Source organism: Pseudopodoces humilis, chromosome 9 (genome assembly GCF_049639895.1).
Source record: "Pseudopodoces humilis isolate 2021_Gansu_Grassland_sample_001 chromosome 9, ASM4963989v1, whole genome shotgun sequence".
In the NCBI taxonomy this organism is placed as follows: Eukaryota; Metazoa; Chordata; class Aves; order Passeriformes; family Paridae; genus Pseudopodoces; species Pseudopodoces humilis.
Window position 1 is genome coordinate 6,058,081 of NC_142208.1, and position 16,950 is coordinate 6,075,030.

The 16,950-nt window shown below is 40.3% G+C and overlaps 1 protein-coding gene across 9 annotated transcripts in view; it reads left to right on the forward strand.

Moving 5' to 3' along the window:
- The window catches only part of JMJD1C (jumonji domain containing 1C), a 167,959-nt gene that overhangs the window by 124,486 nt on the left and 26,523 nt on the right, over positions 1-16,950 (forward strand). For 7 of the 9 annotated variants that reach the window (XM_014261523.2, XM_088059402.1, XM_088059404.1 and 4 more), the window contains 7 exons: positions 4,529-4,653; positions 5,899-6,042; positions 6,160-6,352; positions 6,440-8,103; positions 11,144-11,316; positions 11,630-13,806; positions 16,433-16,634. In XM_014261523.2, coding sequence (XP_014116998.1) covers positions 4,529-4,653; positions 5,899-6,042; positions 6,160-6,352; positions 6,440-8,103; positions 11,144-11,316; positions 11,630-13,806; positions 16,433-16,634 — 4,678 coding nt within the window. Of the gene's footprint in view, positions 1-4,528; positions 4,654-5,898; positions 6,043-6,159; positions 6,353-6,439; positions 8,104-11,143; positions 11,317-11,629; positions 13,807-16,432; positions 16,635-16,950 lie in introns of those variants that run through there. The other 2 variants (XM_088059403.1, XM_014261529.2) reach the window with 2 other exon arrangements.

Below are 16,950 nucleotides of genomic sequence, written 5' to 3' on the forward strand. Positions count from 1 at the left end.
GTTGGTGATTGCTTTAGACTGTTCTTAACTTATTTATTGTTTTAGTGATTACAGCAAAAGCTAAATATCATTAGTTGGAATGCAGATATTTTATAACATTTGTTGTGAAAATAAGTGTGTCTGAATGGTATTCACACACATTTTGGCATGTTTACAACTGTTCTGTGCTCTGTTAGTGTTACTGTTTATGTGTGATAACTTCTCAGATACCTGTCTGTGCTTGTAGTTCTTCACAGTTCTGTCACAGATGAAAAATACTTTCAGATCCCCACCCTATGCTCTCTCCTCCTGACTGAAAAGTCCTTTTCAAATCAGTTATAATTTGTAACTCTGTTCTAATTCTGGAAGGTTGCAGAAAAAGCTGTGTGCAATAATATTTATGCTGTAGATACAAGTTACAAGAAAATGAGTATGAATTTGAAGAAATTATTTTGGTGCCATTTTGCTGATAGCAGAAATACTGTGTGCATTTGCAGTGTATTCATTAAGTTTCAGGAAGCTTTGCACAGGAGTTCCTGTTACTAGGAGGCAGAAACCAGCCTCTGCAGACCTGGGCTACAGTTCCCAGGAAAGCAGTTTCAGAACAAAAATGCTTAAGAAATCATTTTGTAAATGAAGATTAGGAGGGAAGATGTAAATAATCAGATATTTTAAGGATGGCTCTGAGGTTTCCTTGCTGTCTAGTCTCTTTGATAAAACCAAGATCAGAAGATGAAAGGAATATGGTAAGTATAATAGTGAACTTAGAGTAAAAACACTTCAGTCTTTCCTTCTGTGGAGTTTCTCATTTGACCAGATGTGATTCTTACGAGCCACAGAAAAAGGATGCTGACAAAACAAACATGTCAAATTGTGTAGATAGTTGGTATGTTGGTGTTAGTCATTTTAGATTTTACTTTTAATATCATCAGATGCAATACAGGTTAATAGTCTTTTGATGAAATTTGCAGACAAAACTGGATTGAGAGTTGATGGAAAATCAGATCATGGCTATATAAAAAGAAAACTGAAATTGAGCTTGTTTATTGTATTTCATTACAGTAACAACAATAAGACTATTGTTAAAGCCTCTGTGTACACTGGTACAGAATCAATAGTTGAGCAAAACTCCAGCAGTATCGAAATAGTCATCTAAATGAGACTGCTAGCCCATCACCAACTCAACTCCCTCTCATCATTCCCGGAACTGTATTTTTGTCTTTGTAGATATAGTGCACAAATGAAGAGTAATATAGATGATAAGATGGATTTCATGCCAGTGTCCTTGGTGGCTAGGTGTCCTCATGTAAGGAGAAGCTTTAGATCCACTTGTACCCCTGATGTGATGTTTACCTTAGGAGACACATGCTTCCTCACTAAGGCCTTGGCAGTGCCCCCACCTCAGCCCCATGGGATGGTGGTCAGCCAGCAGAGACTGCTGTCATGTTCTCTCAAACATAATCTGCTTCTGGTCACGCAGACTTCACGTTGGCACAAACCTTCCAGTGGCTTACAGGCAGCCCTCTGACAGTGCTAGCTGCTGTAGTCTATAGTCACGTTCTCTTCCGTTTTTCCTCCTCTCTCTTCTCTGGTTTGCTTTACCTTCTCTGTTACCATTTTCTCATTCCCTGCAATTTAAGCTGTGTTTTCGATTCTGCCTTGTCTAGATGCAATTGCTAAGGTTATTACCACATTCTTGTATTTCATCCTACATTTTTGGTATCCAGCTTTTTCCTTGTTTCCTTGTTTTCTGTGATGCTGAAACCTTTATATCATATAGTATTTTCTACCTTGACTCTTTCAGTTAAAACACAGTTTATCTGAAGAAAGAGGAGGGTCAGATAGAAGTGTTAAAATCTGCTTCCAAATATTTGGGAAAAAACATGCCAATTTGAGGAGGGAGAAGTTTAGTCAAAACCAGTAAAATTATTTACAAGAATGAAACTAAAGAAAAAAATAGGCCCATTTAACTTTTCCTTTGGGTGGCAGTTACAGCAGCATGCTTTGCAGTAGAGATTGTAGCTTTGGCAGGAAAGTAGTTTGTTCCTTGCTTAATAAAAAATGAAACTCCTCCCAAACTTGGCCAATTTGAAAGCTTTTGGGACAAATAAAACTGGTTTAATGAACATAGTGAAGTGTCTTTGATTTTTAACAATTAAAATATTTGATTTCTTTCTTCTGATTAGATTTTTTATCATTACAATCTCAGGCTGTATGTATCCTTTTGAAACACCAAATGTGCTTCAGCTCTGAACATATTTTCTCATAGTACTGCACAGGCTGTTTTAACTATGTGTAACTGGCGTGATTCAGCCAGGGACTGGAGACAAAGCCAGGCTTTTCCTGTAATGGCTGCTTGGGGCTGGGCTGGAGCTGAGCTGGTCTGTGTTGTGTGACTGCAGTTTAAATCTTTCTCCTTCTTCCTGTCACACCATCAGCATGTAAGAAAAAACCCAACCCACTGTTTTTAAAGGTAGATAAACTCTCTTTTAAAAATAGATTGGGTAACAGCTGGGATGAAGGACGGACACAGATTAGAACAAAGCATAAGAAGAAAGAAATTGGCACTTGGGTCAGTGTTGGGGGAGTATGGGAAAAGCTGGAAGCTGTTAGAGAAGGAAGGATGGAGCATGTAAGCTGAGAAGACGGGGAAAGGACTTAGAAGCTGCTGGCCTCTTGTCATAGTAATGCTAAAATGAGACAAGAAGCTGGGGAGATGCTGGTTCTGCTTATGCAAGAGACTGAAAATAATTACGTAGTTAGCAATAGGATGCAGGAGAGGAGGAGCTTGAATAGAAAGGTAGGAATGGCAAATTTGCATGAAGAGACACAGGCAGAATTTTACTGAGACTGTCTGAATAAGGCAGAGCTTTGGAACAGCCATTAAAGTTTGAGATGTGGAGAATGTGGATGGGTCAGGCGCTCAGAAGTGTGGGAGCTGAGCTGGAGGTGTTTTGCAGGGGGCATATAGGGTTAGAGAGAAGCCATCAGGAAATGTGTCCCTGTGGGAACCATTTCTGGTCCAAGACCAGAAATGTGAGACATAAACTTGTGGATTCCTCCTCTTTTTCTGTCCATATATACCTGTGCTTAGCAGAGCCTCTCCTGGTACACTTCTGGCCCATGTCTGTGCTGCTGGAAACACTCCAGACACGAGTTAAGAATGGTGGCTCTGGGGGTTCAGGAGGTCTCAGGGTTTCGGTTGTGCCATGAATGATGCGAATAGGGGTAAGAACGCTGCCGTGATGTGATGTTTCTCTTCCCAGCTGGTTTTAAAAATGAGCAAAAAACATGCAAAACACATGCAAAAAGTATTAAAAGAGGCCACTTGGAAATTACCAAATAATTATCACTTTTGCACTTCTCTTGATCTCTCAAGTGTTGACATTAAAAACAGTCCTTACAGTAGCAGACTGTCACATGCAGAGAGTATAATAGACCCAGTTGTGTGATCCTGGATATTTTTTACTAGAGAAAGCTGTCACCTGTGAGGTCCCTGGCCTGTTTGCTGCAGATGTTTGAGCTCGGTTAATATACTGGGCAGGGCTTGGGAAAACTGATCTTTAGGAAAGACAGGGGAATTCTGGTTTAGCCTGTGTGGTTCAGCCACTGAGCAGTCTTAAATCACTTAAATTAGGCTGTTTGTAGTTGTCACTGACTGATTTTTCCTCCCTTGCTATTTGCTGGACCTGGGGTTTGATTGTGGAAGTTGCAAAACGCACACAGTTGGAACCGAACTTGGTGGCAGTGTTGCTTGGTCATACAAAATGCTATATAAACACCAAATGCAATGAAACTGAAGAGTTCCAGTGATCAAGTGAGACACTGAATATCAATAAAACTGTTAAATCTTGATTTCTGGGTCTTGAACCAAACCGTAAAATAGGTACTGTATCATAATAGCTCCCCATCCCCATGGGCTTCTGGAGGTGAATTAAACTGAGCTTTGCAAAATGTGTGAGGTTTCTTAGGATTTGGTATGTCTGAAAACAGGAGCTGAAGTCTTCATAGCGTGTGTGTGCTTGAATGTTCTGTGCGGCCATAGCAGTCATGGGATCATTCCACTGCCTTTCTGCTTGTTGTAATGAAGAGAAACTCTGTGGTCACTTATGGGAAAGACTTGGCAGATGCAGAGCTTAACCACCAAGATATAAGTCTTTTAGCCAGCAAAGCAGCTAGACATATGACTTGCCTGTTAAATGGCTTCTGTATAACCTGCTGCTGCCACTTTCTAGCTTTTCAGATTATTTTTCTGTGGTTGCTGTTTGTGAGCAGGAATTTTCCCATCACGTGTCATCATGGTTGCAGAAAGATTTAGTTAGATAAGAAAATTGTATGTTGAAAATGTTACCAGAATTAACTTTAAAGCATATTTATATGAACCATTTGCATTTCAAAATGTCTTCCTGAACCTGTGGTTAGCTGTCCAAGCCATGTGCACTATATATTTGCTGTGAAGCTTGAAAAAAAGCAGGAAAATCATATATGCCTTTTTTTCTTTTTTTTGGTGCATTCCTCAGTGGCTTTTTTATTTCTTCCCCTTCCAAAGGTCCATACTCCTTAAATGGTTATAGGGTGAGAGTGTACAGACAGGATTCTGCCACCCAGTGGTTCACTGGCATCATCACTCACCATGATCTCTTCACCCGCACTATGGTAGTTATGAATGACCAGGTGAGTTGATGGATGATACTCAGAAAACAAGCTGCAAAGCTTGTCTCATAAGCTATGCATTGGGAAGTTCTAATTTTTGTTGGTAGCACTCAGAAACACACCAAGTTGGTTCAATTCCAGCAGATTGAGGGTATCACTGCACTGAAACTACAGTAAAACTGTGCTGAGCTATCAGTTAAATCCCCCTGAAGATGAGCATTTGTGCAGTGATATGATTAATAACAGTCCTATAGTTTATTCTGTTGTTGCTATTTGACTAGTGAAGTCTTTGAAGCGAAGCAGTCCAGTTTGAAGAACTGATCTTCCCTGTCTGCTGAGAATTTCTTTTCACAAGAATGAAATCTTTCAGCACTGCAGTAATGGTTACTTTTTCTAAGCAATTGAAATAGTCACTTCCTGCAATTTATTGAATTAAGCATTTACTGCAGCCATAATTTGTATGTGCTGTGGTGGATTTTAGTTTTATTTTGGAATTTGATGCTACAAAAAGAGTTAGTTACTGGTACTTTTAATGGCAGTAAATGAGTTCTATTTCAGGAGAGTAATGACTCAACAGTAATAGAGTGAATGACCCATCTGTCTTGAAACGACTGACAAAATCATGTGTGACAATAAAAATTTAAGACTAATCTATTACTCAGATAAATTCTTTCCCTTAATTTGCTCAAATTCATAATATTCCCCAAATGTTATTTTTTTCACTTTGTGCCATATCCTTTGAAGATCTGGTTAGCATTTCCTACTTTATGAAGTATTTCTCACTAGTAACACTAAGTTCTAGAGTTCTTCTTTCCAGTCATTTTGGTTCTCATCTTGTAACAGTTCTGCTTCTGTTGAAACCAGTACTATAATGTGCTTCTGCCATATAATTTATAGTATAAAATATTTGAATATTGTAATTACTACTTCGGGTTTATTCTATGAATAGCTTGTTAAATCTCAAATTTGCAGCTCAGTGAAGGGGGAAGGAATGGATGGTGGGATGCTTTTTGCTTTTTAAAAATATTTTTTTTGCAATGACACATAAAGACACATTTGCTTTGGTTTGACAGTGTTCCCAGCATTTATTGTGTTGTATGTCACTTATGCTTGTCAGGATTAAGTAGGCTTTTCTCTGATTAGTCCTTAGCACACAAAATAGACTGGTGAACGCTGGTACAGAAAATACAGATTAGGCATTGTCTGAACATCTGTGGATTGTTACTTTTTCTCTTGTCTTTTTTCTTTCTTTTTTACATAAACCAGGTGTTAGAACCTCAGAATGTTGATCCTTCTATGGTTCAGATGACCTTTCTAGATGATGTTGTTCACTCTTTGTTGAAAGGTGAAAATATTGGCATCACTTCACGCCGACGGTCTCGTTCCAACCAGAACAGCAACACAGTTCACGTAGATACATTTATCTTTTTACCTAAGTATTTTTGTATATTGCAAATGTTAAAAATACATGTTTAAAGACACTAATTAACATTGCATTTAAGTCCATTAATAACAAATTATTTTTAGGGTCATTATACGCGTGCACAAGCAAATAGTCCCAGACCAGCAATGAATTCCCAAACTGCAGCACCAAGACAGAATTCTCACCAGCACCAGCAGCAGAGGAATACTCGGCCAAATAAGAGGAAAGGCTCTGATAGCAGCATGCCTGATGAAGAGAAGATGAAAGATGAAAGATACGATTATATAGGTCGAGGAGGTAAAAGTGGGTAATGGAAAGGGAGGGAGAGCTTCCTGAAACTGTATTAGACTGCAAATCTGATAGATATGTTTTTATCTTTTGCAGAAAACCCCAAAACCAAAAATAAACACTTTCTTAGTAAAAGAAGAAAACCTGAAGATGATGAAAAAAAACTAAATATGAAGAGACTGCGGACAGACAATATCTCAGATTATTCTGAGAGCAGTGACTCGGAGATTTCAAATAAAAGATTAACAGATTCATCCTCGGAGCAAAATTCAGAAAATGAGTTAAAAAGCAAGAACTCTTCAAAGATAAATGGAGAAGAAGGAAAATCCCAAACTACTGAGGGAGTAGAAGAGACACTAACAGATAGACAATCTCCATGGGATGAAGTACAGCAGGATAAAAACCATGAAGAGACAGAAAGACTGAAGTCGTCAGTCTTGGATCATCAGGAAAAATCTTCGCTCCATGCAGCGGAGCAGCTGATGCTTTATGAGCAGACTGCCAAGGATCCACCTTTTCAAGAGAGTAATGCAGAAAAGCATCATACTGTGGAGATAAAAAATGAGCAATTTTTACCCAGACCTCTTACTCCTAAGTGTGTTATTGACATTACTAATAAAAACAACTCTGAAAAGGAGAACCACGATAATTCTGCAAGTACCTTTGGTTTGCAAACTGTTCAGAAAATAGAATCTCACAGCAGTGATTTAAAGCAGCAATTTGCAAATGCAAATTTCCTTGAAGCAAGAAAACAGGAAGCTGATCAAAGTTGGGTTAGCAGTGTTGATAAAATGGATTTGATACAACCTGGGGTTGTAAAAACATTACCAGTAAATGAACACTTAAATTCTGAAAAAATGCAGTATGGCTCATTTATGTCTTCGTTAAAGGTAGCTTCTCTAGCAGAAGAGAGTAAACTGCGTAAACAAAGTCCAGTCCCTGATTCTGTGAAGTCAAAATCTAGTGCTTCAGTTGATCATCCTAAAACAAAGTCACCTGACGTTAAGCCTAAATTCACCCAATCTTCTGATACTGTGAAGTCTAAGGTTAGTTCCCAAAATAGCCATGCTACTGGATTAACAAGGTTAGCCAATAAAACTGATCATGATTTGCCTAGGTCTAGTTTTCATCCAGTTCCAGCTAGAGTTAGTGCTCTAGAAGCTACTAAGAGTCCTCTTATCATTGACAAGAATGAACATTTCACAGTATACAGGGACCCCACTCTGATTGGACAAGAAACAGGAACTAATCACATTTCACCTTACTTGCATCAGCATAATTATCCTCTGCATTCCTCATCCCACCGAACCTGTTTAAATCCAAATGCACATCATCCTTCATTAACTGGTTCATCCCATCTGCTCGCTGGGTCTTCAGCTCAGGCTCCCTTGTCTGCTATTAACACTCACCCCCTTAGTAGCGCATCTCATCACTCTGTTCATCACCCTCATCTACTTCCCACAGTGTTGCCCGGAGTGCCTGCTGCCTCCTTGCTGGGTGCCCACCCGCGACTAGAGACTGCTCATGCTAGCAGCTTAAGCCATTTGGCATTAGCACACCAGCAGCAGCAACAGATGTTACACCAGTCTCCACATCTTCTTGGACAAGCTCATCCTTCTGCTTCCTATAATCAGCTAGGGCTTTATCCAATTATTTGGCAGTATCCAAATGGAACACATGCTTACTCAGGACTTGGTCTGCCCTCCTCCAAATGGGTCCACCCAGAAACTCCTGTTAATGCAGAGGCTTCCTTGAGAAGGGTAAGTTAAAATCCTTTTTTAATGATGTATATTTAGCTGAGCTTGGTGTCTCCCAGCAGTGATTTCCTTGGTACAGATGTGGAGTTTACTGTGATATTGGGGTATTTGATTAGGTAGAGAACTAGGAATGAAACTACAGCAATAACCATTGTCTCATGGTGAATGTGTGTAGGGAGTTTATCCAGACCTTGATTTCCTAAGAATTCTAAAGAAAGATGAAATGTTTGATTGTAATTTATGACTAAAAGTGAGGTCAGCCAGCTTGTTTGGGAACTCAAGTTCACAGGGTAAATATTTGCTACCTCGAACTGTGTACCATTGTGTAAGTGAAATATTAGGATAGGTGGGACAGTCGTCTTCATAGTGAAGTTTTGTGGATGCTCACTCAGTAATGGTGAAAGATGGTGAGGGAAGAGTACTAAATCCAGTGGGAAGTTCTGAAGAGAAATACTCTTGCATTTATAAATGTTTCATGCACACTGTACACCCATTTCTCTTGTCTTTATACCTATCTGTGTACCCTTTTCTTGGTGTGTCATTTTCTCCCCTTCTGTTTCTGTTGACACACATCCCTGCCTTCCCATCTGCTTTCTACTTCTCTGCGTTCAAGTCAGGGTGATTCCTCTGTCAGTTTGCTGAGTGTAACCACTGAAGTCTCAGAAGAAATGGTTTGTGATTTTCAGCCTAGTGCCCAGTGTGGCAGTGGGGTTTGGCAGGTAGACATGGCAATTACAGGAAAAGTTTTCTTAGCTCCTGAAGGCTTGGGATATATGGCATGCTATATAAGCAGGCACCTCACAAGAATAGCGTAAGATAAAGTGTGTGTAGTGCAGACAGAAACTTTGGAGAGCTTTACTGCCAGCTTCAATTAAACCACCACTGAATATTGTGCATACTGATCTTTAGAGGCCTTGGCCTAATTTGGGCAGATTTTCACAGAGACCACAAAAGGCATGTCATTGACAGTGGTCCTTTTGCCAAATTGTAAGCTTTTGTGTCACAGCTTGGTATTTTGAATGGTTAGAAAGATACTTTATTTTTAGTTCATCATGGGGAAGGCTGTTCCTCCCCAGATTGATTCTTAAAAGAAAGCCAAACATTGTGGCTAAGTCTTTTCCAAAACAGTCTGAGTTGGCCTTGTAATATGAAGTGAGTTTGATCTAAAATTTGATAAGATCAAAATATAGCAGTGAAGAAAAGCCTAAGAGAAAAAGATAGGTGGGTTTATCTTTTTGTGTTGCTGCCTGCTCCACCCTCTCAGAAGTCCATTTTAAATGAACTTAAGACTGACGTTGTTTTCACTTTGGCTGCCTGAAGAATGCAGCCCTGCATACTGAGGCACGTAGGTTTTTAATTATGTTGATATGTGGCAGTTATCTTGTAGTGACTTGTCTTCTGGCTCTCACACTGAAGGCCTTTTGTAAATAGACCTTAGAAACCCGGAATGGGCGTTTCCAGGGTCGGTTTGTGTGGATGCCACAATCACAGAAAGGGATCTGTGTTTCAGCTATAAGAGCAGCAGCAGCATCCACCCTTGGCTTAGGGCTGAGCCTTGTCTCTGAGCTGAAGGAAGCATGCCCTGAGCCCACCTTTCCCTACTGTCCTTGGGTGGCTGTGGCAGCTCCCACATTTGGGCTGGACAGTAGATGGTTGCAGGAGAAGTCATAAAGTTGTTTGAGCAACGCTTGGTACTCAGGCAGATGTTCCCCAGCTCCTCTAAGTAGAAGGTGATGAGCCTTCTTTGCATAATACTTTAATACAGCTTACAGGCTGTTGGTGGGAACTCAACACAGCATGGGAACTCCTGGCCTAGGAGACGTGCACAAACACAAGTGGCTGCCTTAAATATTTAAAAACATAGAAACCATAACTTCAAAGCTGTAGCACTTGCAGGTCTATTCTGTGCTGTGTGCATGTGTCATGAGAGCTCTTGGCTCCCCTTCTGCTGCAGCAGTTCCCAACTGGAATTGCCAGTTCTAAGGAGAAGGATAGGGATGGACTGGTGAGGAGTGTAGGGAGGGGAAGAAGGTAGGGATGGACAAGGAATGGACCCAAAGCCTTGTGGTGCTCACAAAAGCTCACTCCAGTCCCTTCTTGGCTTGTCCCCAGCTCTTTAGCCCCACTTGAACAGGTGTCCTGCTTTTCCACTCTGCTGTGTGCACTTCTTGTAAGCAGGTCTACTAAGCAGAGGAGAGAGAGAGAAGAGGACAAGAGGAGAGAGCAAGCTGTTCGTGGTCTTTTCTGCAGACTGTTATACAAGTTTCAGTAAAGATAAGAAAACAGAGACTTAATGAAGTAGTAGATTAAAAAGTAGTTTCATAGATTTACCTGTGTGTCTAAACAAGGCCCACCTTTGGAGTGTTTAGATATACAGCATAAAATTAATTGACTCTGTGTTTGCCATGCTGCACACTATGGCAAGGGTGTACATTTATGGTTTTAATAGTGTGGTGATGATGATCAAGCCAAATAAAAATGCCTGACTAAATAAAGTAGATTAATTAAGATTATCATACTTAATCATTTGATTGGGGCAGGAGAGGAACAATCCAGGAAAGAGATACTTGCATCCCTTTTATTGAGATTTGTCATAAGGCTGGAGATAAAATTGCTTCCAGAAATATCACGCCATATTTGTATTTAAAGATATCTTGCAATTCTTTGAAGAGGTAATGGTCTTTTTACTGGTAACTGAATTTAAGTGTTGTCAGGTTGCCATTGGTTTGTTAATTTTGATGAGCTGCAGATGCTGTTCTAGAATTAACTGCTTATCCTGAGTACTGGAAAATTAAATGGTTATAAGAATGCTTCTGAAATGTGTAAACTGTTTTGTATACTGGAATTTCAGGGAAAGTACAATTGTGTTTTAGTTGGTCAAAAAAAGTGACTTAAAATGTTAGATTTTATTTACTGTCTATGATTTGATACTGAAATACATTACTTCACTTTGATAATTGGTAGGACTTGGTAGAGTTGCCCTTGTGGTCCCATGATTATTTTGAAATCTGATTTTATTTTTTGTTTTGGTTGGTGCTAACAGAATACTCCCAGCCCCTGGTTACACCAGCCCACCCCAGTGACCTCAGCTGACAGCCTTGGTTTACGGAGTCATATTCCCGTGCGACCATCCAGTGCAGATCCCCTTCGGCCTCTTAAACTGACAACGCATTCCAGCCCACCTTTGTCCAAAAGTATTGTAGAGCATCGCAAAGAGTAAGTTTGCTGTTGAACTCTGTGTGTGAGGGTACATTTCAGTGAGTGATGTTGCCTTTTAGCTTCCTTTTAGTTTGTAGATGTGGATGCCTGTGGGGGTCACAGGCTTGTCATTATGTTGCCTTGTTGACTTGGTATGATACTTGAGTTCATGAGTCATTTGAAGACTTCTGAAGGTTGTACTTAATATAGAGAAAAGTTTATTTTGTGTTAATAGATAACTTCGTTCAGGGCATGGGAAGAAAGGTCTTCTGTCTAGCATGTTGTACTACATTCAGGCTAACCTGTGTTTGCTCAACCTTTCTTCAAACAGAGAACTGGAGAGGAAAGTGTTTGTTGAACCTTTGCGTTCTGTTACCACTGCACCAGTGAAGAGTGAACTAGAGCAGAGCAGAATGCAGACAGCAAAGGAGAGCCATCTGCATAGACATTATGCAGATCCAGTGTTGAACCAGCTGCCAAGGCCATCACAGGAGACTGGGGAGCGACTGAGCAAATACAAAGAAGAACACAGACAGATACTCCAAGAAAGTATAGAAGTTGCTCCTTTTACAGCTAAAATAAAGGCACTGGAGGGAGAGAGAGAGAACTACTCCAGGGTAACATCCTTATCTTCAAGTCCCAAAAACCATTCAGTGAAATACGACAAAGATGCTGAATGCTCTGTGTCGGAACTGTATAAAATGAAACATTCAGTTCCACAGAGTTTGCCACAGAGTAACTATTTCACTACCTTGTCTAACAGTGTAGTAAATGAACCACCGAGATCATACCCATCAAAGGAAGCTTCAGGTGTATGTGTTGATAAGCAAACTAATTGTCCTTCAACAGCAGCTAGTCCCCAGGCTCTCCCCTCCTACATTTCTTCCCTTTCAAAACCACCACCTTTAATTAAGCACCAACCAGAGAGCGAAGGCTCTACAAGCAAGATACCTGAGCAGCTTTCACAGTCAGTGCAGTCTCACTCTGTAAATTCTTTCAGAAATGACAGCAGGAGCCCTACTCAGTTGTCAGCCTTATCTTCAAATACACTCCGGAGTATGCCTGCCTTGCATAGGGCCCCTGTGTTTCACCCTCCTGTGCACCAGAACCTGGAGAAAAAGGAGAGCAGCTATAGCAGCCTTTCACCTCCAACTCTAACCCCTGTTCAACCTGTTAATGCTGGTGGTGGCAAAATACAGGAGTTGCAGAAACCACCAACTTTAGTACCTGAGCCCAAGGAAGCCCAAACTGTTTACAAGGGCACTTCTGAACAGAATTTATCAGAAATGTGGAAGTCTAATAATGCCCCAAATAATGAAAAAGTGGATTGGCACAGTGAAAGAATGAGTGGAAAGTCACAGTCCGCTACAGCATCTGTTATTGTGCATCCTCCTTGTAGCATAAAATACGAGAATGTACCAGTAATGCAGTCTGCTTCCAAAGATCAAGCTAGTGAGAGATCTTCAGCTGTGACAAATATAGCAGATTGCCTGAAAACACTGCCAAATATGAACTCAGACAGTGCTCACACACGGTATGAAAAGAAATTTGCAGTTGTCTCGCAAGGCAGTATTCCTCATGCTGTCACCCCTACCACAACAATCATCTGCAGCACCAAAATGGATGTCACTGCATCAGCAACAGTGACAACCAGCTTGTCAAGCCAGGGGAGCTCTGAAGTGACTTACTCAGTCTCGAGCACAGTGTCCTGCACGCTGCTGGAGTCCACAGCTCCAAGAGCGGCCAGCCAGGTGGCGGCACAGTTCCAGGAGTGCAAGGTCAGCACTCCAGCTCCGGTTACATCTGCTGCTGGCAGCACAGGCAATGCTGCTCAGCCCAGCTCGGGATTCTCCACCTCTACTGACTTTGTCCATTTGAAAAAGCACAAGGCAGCATTGGCTGCAGCTCAGTTTAAAAGTAGTAACACCACTGAGACAGAGTTCAACTCTGTGAAAAATCAGACGTTTTCAACCTCTCTCTCCCTAGACAGTGCTATAGTCTGTAATACAATAAACAAAGCGAACTCTGTAGGCAGTGGGCAAACTTCCCAGACGAGTCAGCCAAACTACCACACTAAACTGAAAAAGGCTTGGCTAACAAGGCATTCAGAAGAAGATAAAAACACTAATAAAAAAGAGAATTCAGGGAACAGTGTTTCAGAAATTGTTAAGCCGTGTACTGTCAATTTAATAGCTTCTACATCAAATGATTTGCAAAATAATATAGATACCAAAATCTTGGCAGATAAGTTTGTAAAGGAAGATAAGCACCCAAGGAGAAAAGGAAAACGAACTTATGAGTCTGGCTCTGAAAGTGGTGACTCTGATGAAAGTGAGAGCAAGTCAGAGCAAAGGACTAAACGGCAGCCCAAGCCAACTTACAAAAAGAAACAAAATGATTTGCAGAAAAAAAAGGGTGATACTGAGGAAGAAGTGAAACCAAATGGTGTTCTTAGCAGGAGCGCCAAAGAAAAGAACAAGCTGAAGTTGCAGAGTGGCAGTAACAGCAGTGAGTATATTAATCTGATTTAGAAGACATAGAAGCTTGTGAAGTCCAACGCTGTTAATCCTGGCGGGTTTGTCATTTACAATAGATGGAAAAAGAGCTAAAAAACATGCCTGTGTAAAGGAGTAGGTCCAGATTTATCTGTCTTGAGGCCATTTTAATTATCCTGGTGTAAGAAAAAGAGCATTTTGTATATCTGTGTTAACAGACTGGTTCTTGGCCTAAAAATGAGCAGTAAACCATTTTGTCTATGCTGTCCATCAGAATTGAGCAGGCTGGTGCATATAGTTGTGCCACTAGTATTGAGATATATATACATAGGTATATAACATATATGTGTATATTAGACATATATATGTGTATATATATATATATGTTGGGGGGTTTTTATTTTGAGATCTAATGCATTTATTTTTAGAGCACTCCTGGAGGGAAAGATTCTCTCTTATTGAGCTCTAATTCATCCTTTGATCAGAAAGCCAGAGGCAGTTTTTTGAGAGCCTGATGCCACTCAGTTATGATTTGGTTAATTTAATGAAAGGTTTAAGGGAGCATAATTTCACACTCGTAACTAGCGTATGTAGTACATGGTGTTAACATCCCTCCTGTTTAAGGAATAAAAAAAGGGGAAATACAAATTTCCATTTAAATGCAATACTGTAATGTGTGGCAGATTGTAACTAGATTAATCTGAAAGGTGAAACCGGTCTGCCAGCATAAGAGATTTTATTTAAAAACTTGCCTTATTTTTTATCCCAATTTATTCTTCTCCAAGGATTCTTCTTTGTCTGGTTAAGTATGAGAGAGTATACCATTAAATTACTTATTTAATATATAAGAATTTTTAAGTACAGGTAGCAAGAAAATGAGCAGTACTGCCTGTAATTACATTCTGTAGCTTTTCACTGTCTGGTGTATAAAGTTACTTTTCTGGTATCTGAGAGTCCTTGATCCCTGAATTGTACTGGGAGCTGAAAGTGCTGTGGTCTGTCTGAAGTACTCTGGATATTTGGTCCAGTTGTAATAGTATTGCTTTTCCTTTCTGCTTCCAAGTAAAGGGAAGATCAAGGCAGACATGTCTGTAAAATCTTTTTCAGCTTCCCTTGTTAAAGTAAATTGTAAATACATACATTTAACATGTTAAGTGTTTATGACCTTTGTGTTGTTGCAAAGGATTTTTTTGTGGTTAATTTCTGCAAGAGAGCTGGTCAGACGTTTTTCTTTCAAAAAGAACTTTCCACAAAGATTTACACAAAATCACAGTCAACCTTGAGGAGCTTTCAGGAAAGATGATGTTCCCTTGGAACAGCTGCCTGAGTTCTCTGTAGGTGGCTGGAGGTAACTTAACTATGCTTCATGGTCTGGGACTCAGTGGCAGTTTTGTAGCATGGGTGGTATGTAGATTCCAAATGAGTTGAACAGTGCTTTGTCCTGATGCTGTTTTAGAAAACCCCCTGGGAGCTTGTGTGCTAGCCAGAGCTCTCAGAGCTCCAGGCTGGGAGGCTCTGTCCTGTAAAGCAAAGCATTTCACAGCCCTGCAAGTGCTGGGGGTCTTCCAAGTGCCTACTCACAGAGCTTGAAGTCTAGCAGCTCCCAGATGATACCCAGGATCTTTGCTTTCAAGGCAGAAAACATTGTTTTGGACTAGTAAACCTGTTCTTGGGCCTTTTTTACTCTTCAGGTTTTAATCCAGTCACTGTAATGCCTTGGGTGAGTATGGAATGTGGTTTCTAGACCAAGAACTGAGGCATAGGCAGTCTGTCACTTGCAAAGTTTGTACAAGTCACCTCTGGCAAAATACCAATCTGAACCCAGGTACCAAGTCCAAAGGCACCCTGACCCTTTTATCATCCTACATCAGATCCCTGTTTACAGGAAATGAACTTTCAAGAGTAGTGGTAGATGAAATGACAGATCTCTGTCTGCAGATAAGAGTGCTGTGACATTCAAGACTCCTTAAAATGAAAGCTTGGTTAAATAACAACAGGGTTCAGTTTTATAGTTCAATAGACTTGCTCCTAATGTTTCTTGGTGTCAGATATGCTGACTTCAGTATCGAAAACAGAATTATACTGCTTGGCCTTGCGAAACCAACAAACCAGACCAGGTATAAATAGGTTCTGTGACTATAGCTGCTATCCTGTAGTCATATCTGTAACCTTCAAAAAAAAAAAAAGTTTTGGAGGAGCTGGAATTTGGTTTTAGGTTTGTTTTTTTTAAGCTTTGCTTTTATTCATTAAACTGTGGCCTTTTTTGCCTACACCTTCACTTGAAACAGAGTTCAAACCTAACATTCTTGCAGTATTGTATGTCTTTGTTTTTGTAAGAATGAGATTCTGAAGATGGTTTTAGTAGAATATCCGGTGAATAATACACCTAATATTAGGGAAAATGTAGTTTCTTGGGAGCTTAGCAGTTACTTAATTGTGCTTGTGCCTGTGTAAGTTTAATTGGTACCTTTGATTTTTTAACTTTGGTGCTGACAGGCAGGCAAGTGGAAATAAAAATGAAATATGTTATGCAGATAAGACATGTACCAGGAAAAAAACATTGACTGCTCACTCTCCTGACTGTGATCTGTGAGGAAGCAGTGCCAGTACCTCATCTGAAACTCTCCTTACTTTTGCAGCTGGTATACCTCGCTCAGTGTTAAAAGATTGGCGCAAAGTAAAGAAGCTGAAGCAAACGGGAGAGTCCTTTTTGCAGGATGATTCTTGTTCTGAAATAGGACCAAATTTGCAAAAATGCAGAGAATGTAGGTTAATAAGAAGCAAGAAAGGAGAAGAGCCAACTCACTCACCAGTATTTTGTAGATTTTACTACTTTCGGCGGTAAGTGTGCCTGGTTTCCTGGTAATGTGATGCTTCAGCTTTTAAAAATGATACTGACAAAGGACTGGCATACTTGAAAGCATACCTGATTTTTCTGTCTCAGTCCATCTGATAAAAGACAGAATCTATTTTAACAGTATTTACATACGCATTTCTTTTGTGGATTGACTTCGTCGCTTTAAAGCTTTTATAGCAAAGGCATCAGAACATCTGCCTGGTGTACCTTAGCTTGAGTACCGTACCTTACCTGCCTGGTGTACCTTACCAAGCAGAAAATACAGCATACCACTGTTACACAGGCGTCTGATATTTGAAG